Source organism: Gymnoscopelus microlampas (assembly GCF_963454915.1).
Source record: "Gymnoscopelus microlampas genome assembly, chromosome: 7".
Lineage (NCBI taxonomy): Eukaryota > Metazoa > Chordata > Actinopteri > Myctophiformes > Myctophidae > Gymnoscopelus > Gymnoscopelus microlampas.
In genome coordinates, this window is record NC_139944.1 from 14,056,174 (window position 1) to 14,062,968 (window position 6,795).

At 42.4% G+C, this 6,795-nt stretch overlaps 1 protein-coding gene across 1 annotated transcript; it reads right to left on the reverse strand.

The window, feature by feature from the left end:
• Nucleotides 1-271: 271 nt before the first annotated feature.
• LOC311048442 (macro domain-containing protein PG1779-like) lies at nucleotides 272-1,003 on the reverse strand (the record flags this gene model as incomplete). Its single annotated transcript, XM_084061701.1, has 1 exon — nucleotides 272-1,003. The coding sequence occupies one exon, from the start codon at nucleotides 1,001-1,003 to the stop codon at nucleotides 272-274; it is 732 nt and encodes a 243-aa protein (XP_083917827.1).
• Nucleotides 1,004-6,795: the final 5,792 nt, after the last annotated feature.

Below are 6,795 nucleotides of genomic sequence, written 5' to 3' on the forward strand. Positions count from 1 at the left end.
AGAAAAAGTCCCCCCCCCCCCTCACTCTCTTCTTAAATCTTAGCTTCAAGGCCTAGATGCAGCCGGGCTATAGACACCATCCATAATAGACTCTCAATCTTCCACATCATTTGCCTCATTGAAGTCAATTAGTTTACGCCAGATTCTTTCAAAGTCAGTTTGCTCATATCATCTATGGGCCCTTTGGAAGCCCTTTCTTCCGTTTTTTCCTCTTTATCTGTAGAGGTTTGCTCTTTATCTGTGGAAGTTTGCTCCTCAGTTTGCTCTTTACCTATGAGCCCTGAAGACGAAGACGATGTACTTCCCCAGGGAAGTACAGAGGCAGATTCTTCAGATAAATCTCCTCGTCCTTTTGCAGGAACACGCAGAAGATGACCCTGTCAAACTTGTCGTGATGCACATCCAGATATTCCCTCACGGTCGCCAATGCTTCGCACGCGGCCTTCTCCCGTGGGTAGCTGTAGATGCCGGTGGAGATGCAAGGCACGGCCAGGGTGCGAATATTGTTTTGGGCAGCGAGCTCCAGGGTGTTGCTGTAGCACTCCCTCAGTCTGGCCCTGTCCTCCGCCCCGACACCTCCAAAGACCATAGGCCCCACCGTGTGGATTACATACTTTGCTGGGAGGCCATAGCCGCCTGTGATCTTGGACTTGCCCGTTTGGCAGCCATTGAGGGTAGCACACTCCTTCATCAGCTTGTGACCAGCAGCGTCATGGATGGCTCCGTCCACTCCGCCCCCCCCCAGCAAGCTCTCGTTGGCTGCATTGACAATGGCGTCTATCTCCAGCTTCGTAATGTCACCGCCATAGAGGGATATCTTCTGGTCCAGCTTCTCGTTCCTGGGGTAGCGAGGCCTTTCACTGCCATTTGACATGGGAGTGAAAACAGGGATGTCCTCCAGTGAATGATATTCATTAGGAGTCTTGTAGAACGGTCGCCTGTCCTCAACAGACAAAGACAGCAGGAAGTCCTTGGTCTCCTTCCAGGATGAGTTCAGCTTCATGGTGGCTCGCTCACTGCTGCGGAAAGATACACCCGTGTACCGTGACATCAAATATTTTATAAGCAACTGGGTTAAAGAAATTGATGACTCACTCAAAGTCCACTATGCCAGCAAAAAGGACTGAGTTTGCTTAACAAAGGGCTAATCAGTCCTCACATTTACATAGAGAGGTGTGATGAGCACATCTGATGAAGCTTCAACGGTTGACTGAAACCCTTTGATAAAGAAAACAGAGGGTGGTCATCAATGTAAATAGCACAAATCATGAGTTCCTCTCTTTTACTGATTCCCCAGGCAAGTAAGACAGTTGCTGGAATCCAAAAAGCAAGTTTGTAAGCAACATAGATAAGATAAATAAGATAATATAAAGTTGAGTCGCAGTATTTTTCCCTGACTGTGAAAAACCAAAGGTCACCAGACTTAAGCAATGGCTAAATGTAAATGAGTCAAAATCATTTGTCTGTAACCTTTTCTAAGTAGACTTATATGATATTCTGATATAAAACTCAAAACCTGTTGAATATACTTAAGATACATTGTACAAAGGATTTCTACTTTTACTGCTTTAATAAAAACTAGTATAGATAAGTCACAGTGGACAAATGTTTATTTACACTGAAGCTCCAAAAAATAACCTGTATTTTAAATAGGACTGTATGAGTGTAACTTTGGTTTGCATTGATTTAATGGAATACTTTTTGGTCTTATTTTAATGTGTGTGAAATATTGAATGTGGATAATTGAACAAAGATTTGTTTAACTAATGAAATTAAGTAACAAATGTATTTTTTATGATATATGCTTAAAAACTGAATACTGTTGTGCCTGCATACTAATTTGTGAAGAAGGTAGTGCACGCACATCCCAAGTCCAGGTGCTTAGACAAACAAAGTATAAATGAAAAAGAATAAAGTCTGCACACTGGTGGTTGCGAAAAGCTCCAGAGTTTTATTGCTCGTCAACGTTTCGGCCTGTTCAGGCCTTCATCAGGACATATATAGTGGGAAAGGGCATACACAGAGGTTTATATAGGTACTACTATGCAATGATAGGCTCACCCTGATAGGGCAAGTGAGGACACATGCAGTCAACTCAATCAGGAGGTTGGCTAATACATAAAGTAAAAAATATATCTGTAGATAAACATTGTGTACCCATCCCAAGATCCAAGAATGGCAATAAACAAAAATACATTTAAAGTTTCCCAAGATCGATACATATGGTTGTAAATATATAGAATAGGTACTCAAAAAACAAAGAACAAAAGGGGACACACAGTGACATGCTGCAGCATAGGACATGAGATAGTTGTTTTAACAGGGTCTAAATAATAGGGGGGGGGGGGGTCGCCACTAAATCCCTCAACAAAGTATCATAATAATCTCAGGGAGATAAACAAAACAACGTCAGCTCTAAGAGCGTATTCTATTACAGGTGTTCTGAAGGTGTGTGAAAACACTAATAGACAGAAGACAAGTAAAAGGCTAAACGATTGTATAACGGAACAAGAGAACTGCTAATAAAGGCCAAGGCTCAAGATAAACCTGAAAGGTCCCTGTAATTGTCCATAAAAAACATGTCCTATACTGCTGCACCAGGAGGAAGGAAATCCTGTCACCAGCTCCCTATGGAAGATCACAAAAAGAGAAAGGAGAAAGTAAGTCACTGCACCACATACACATACAAATATGAATATTATAAAGGCCTATTAGGCAATGGCAAAGTATTCAACATTAAGAATATTAAAAGTAATAAGGGGTAAAAACCCAAGTCTAATCAGAAGAGGGGAACCTAAAATATATAAATAGGCCTAATAAGAGGGTTTACAGAAATGGCCTGATATCAAAAGATTCATTTAAACCTCTTTTTACTGTGTCCAGAGTGGAAATCCAAAAGGCTTCCCGTTTGAGGAGCAAACAATCAATGTCTCCCCCTCTGGGTGGCAATGTGACACGCTCAATGCCTATATATTTCAGTGAAGAAATGCAGTGTTGAGCTTGATGAAAATGTACTGCCACAGGATTCCTAAAATCCTTAGTTCTAATGTCACTCCTGTGTTCTGAGATCCTCGTTTTCAGGGGTCTTAATGTTTTGCCAATATAAGCAAGCCCACACACACATTTGATCATGTAGATGATATTGGGTGTGGTGCAACTGATGACGCCTCTGATCTTGAAACATTTACCTGTAACAGGGTGATTAAAAGTGTGACATTTATAAGTAAAACTGCATTGAGCGCATCTGCCGCATTTGTAATTGCCATCTGGAATGTTACTAAGAAAATGTGTGGGAGTTGCCTGACGTAAGTGTGACCTAACCAGTAGGTTCCTCAAATTTGGTGGTCTTTTGTACACAATACGGGGAGGGACTGCAAAAGACTTGCCAAGAATTGGGTCAGAGTTTAAAATGTACCAATGCCTCCTGATCAGTTTTTCAAAATGGTGACCCAGAGGAGAATATTGAACAAAACACTTGATGTGTTTTTCAGTTCTGTCTGTTCTCTCTTTGGGTTTTAAGCATTCCAGTTGAGTACAACTGTTGAATTGATCTGCAGCAGGTTGAATCCATTGTGCTGGATAGCCACGCTGTTTGAAACAACACTCTAGATCTTTAGAGTGTACCTGGAAAGAGTCATCTTGACTACAAATCCTGCGGATTCTTTTGAATTGGCCCATGGGGATACCTTTTTTTAAGGGTGTGGGATGATAACTGTCACCATGTAGTAGGGCATTACGATCAGTGGGCTTTCTGTACAAATTCATATTTAAAGTAGCCTATTGTTTTCTTTGATGACCAGGATGTCAAGGAAATTCATACTATTCTGATCAGAGGATATGGTAAATTTCAAAAACTGACTACTGTGGTTAAGGAAAACATGAAAGGCTGTCAGCTCAGTAGGGGACCCAGTCCAAATCAGAAAAACATCATCAATGTAGCGCTTCCATAACTGTATGTGTGACAGGAACGGATTGCAATTCGGGTTCAAAATGAGATTGGCTTCAAGTAGCCCAACATAGAGGTTGGCATAATTTGGGGCCATTTTACTTCCCATAGCTGTACCACATTTTTGTAAATAAAACTCATTCTCAAACAAGAAAAAGTTTTTTGTGAGTACTACTTCAGTGAGCTCTTTGATACATGTAGTACTCGGTGTGCACTCTGTCCTCTGGTTAAGAAAAAAATCAATAGCCTCTAAGCCACCTTGGTGAGGAATGTTTGTATATAGACTCTCTACATCGAGTGTGACTAATAGTGAGTCGTTTGTTACAGTTTCTATAGTTTGTAGAACTTGAATGAAATCACTCGAGTCTCTCACATAAGAGGGAAGTGAGAGAACATGTGGCTTTAAAAAATAGTCTACAAAAGATGATATATTTTCTGTGAGAGAGCCAATTCCTGAAACAATGGGTCTACCAGGAGGAACAGTAGTGAATTTTTTGTGAATTTTGGGCAAAGTATAAATGACAGGTGTGACTGGACAATCAACTCTCATATATTCATATTCACTCTTGCTGATATCCCCTGTATCAAAAAACTGCTTGAGAGTGCCATGAATGTGTTTTTTAAAACCTGGAGTTGGATTGACACTCAATTTCTTATAAAAAACCTCATTGGTAAGTTGATAGTATACCTATATAAACCTCTGTGTATGCCCTTTCCCACTATATATGTCCTGATGAAGGCCTGAACAGGCCGAAACGTTGACGAGCAATAAAACTCTGGAGCTTTTCGCAACCACCAGTGTGCAGACTTTATTCTTTTTCATGCATACTAATTTGTCACACACCTCCCGGCAGCGGCTGCTGCTGGGAGATAGAGCTTCTAATTGGATGATCGTTCTGTCAATGAAAGGTGGGTGTTAAGACCCCGCCCCGGAGGCAGTAATGTGGATAGTATATATGCACTAACATTAGACAGAAACAGAGCGCAGTACAACATTGTCCTTGTATCTTGTTCGCCTTTATGACAATAAAAGAAATTGTTATAAACCCACTTTTGCAGAAACTGGAGCGTTGTTCATCATTTTAATACTCAGGAGATGATAGTGTTTTCGTTGGATAAACTTTGACCATTTACCACATCCGCTTTACCTGTTGTCAGAGTACTCATTGTCAGAGTACTTAGTGCAGTACCCATTTTATGTCGTCATATTGATCACATCAGAGATCTCCATATATGGGCAATTGGGCATACTGTATACTTGGAGGCCATCTATGACGTCAGTACTATTACGTCTTGATATTGATGACATCAGGGATCCATATATGGGGATTTAAAGTCGATATGTGGGGGACAATGGACAGATACAAGATGGACTAGACCGGGCACAGGCCTACTCAGGAACGATCCAGTTCACCCTGGGCAAGACCTGGGATGTTGGTTGTCTAGGAAGTTGACAACCGGAAATGGTTGAATTTGGCGGAAGTACCGCCCAAGGAAATGACGTTGATGCTTTACAAATCTGTTAACATTCTCTGTGAATGAAACGAGTGTTGTGATTGGTCAAAAAAAATCACACCCTGTGTGAAGGAAGCGGTGCCTTTGGGGCGGGGCTTAACTCATTTCAGTTTGTCCCTATTGGTGGTCTGAGTCCACTTACCAAATGTGTACTTGGTAGCATGCTGCAAACTGGAATGATGGCTGTTTAAAGGCCAGCCAATGGGCAGACAGAGGGGGCGGGGCTTAAGTAATTACAGTTCGTCCCTATCGGTGGTTTTAGTCCATGTACAAAATTTGTACTCCGTAGCATGCTGCGAACTTGAGTTATGGCTGGTTAAAGGCCAGCCAATGGGAAGACAGAGGGGGCGGGGCTTCAGCAATTCGTGCTCGTCCCGTATTGGTGGTCTAAGTCCACATACCAAATTTGGACTTGGTGGCATGCTGCAAACTGGAGTTATAGCTGTTTAAAATCCCGTGCTCATCCCGTGCTCATGCGGGCGGACGGACATAACATACGCTGGGGGTCCCTGGACCCCTCTTTGATAACCAGTGGCACGTGTGGCCAATGAGAGGAGAGATGGCATAGGCAATCTCCAAGTCCGTGTGTGTGCGTGTGTTTGTATGTGTTGCTTCTTTGCCGTGCTCATCCCGGGCTCATACGGACACACAGACACACAGACAGACACACAGACACACAGACACGGAGTCAAAGCCAAGTGTAGAGCGGTTGGCACCGCTAAAAATAGTTTCCGGGGAAACGGAAATCCTGTCCAATCAGGACTTCCTAGACACTCGCTGCTTTAGGTCGTGACCAGGCTCTTCTTTTCGCAGATGAGTGAGGCTGGGACCGAGGTTAGTTGGGAACGCATGTCCCACCCATTTATGCAATACCCATTGTCAGAGACCCGTTGTGTCTGTCTGTCTGTCTGTCTGTCTGTCTGTATGGCTGTCTGTCTGTGTCCCTTTTATGCCATGTATAGAGATCTCTGTATCTGTCTGTGTCTGCCATCAGCCTGGCGGATATAATGAGTGGCTGGGTCTGAAATCACTCCCTAATCACTATAGTGCACTATATAGTCACTATATAGTAGTGTGAGTATGCCATTTTATAGTGGTGTCCGGATGTGCAATGATAATTATATTATACCCTATGTCCCTATAGTGGACTCATCCTATCCCACAATGCATTGTGAAAATCAGGAGACAACCAATGGTCACTATCGCAAATGTTAATACCCTCATGCATTGTGCTTACAGAAAGTGCAGGTGTTTTATCTAACAAAATGTGTTTGATGTCACAGATGAGTCCACTATAGTCCTCTATAACTCTGAATGAGTGAGTGAGTTTGGAC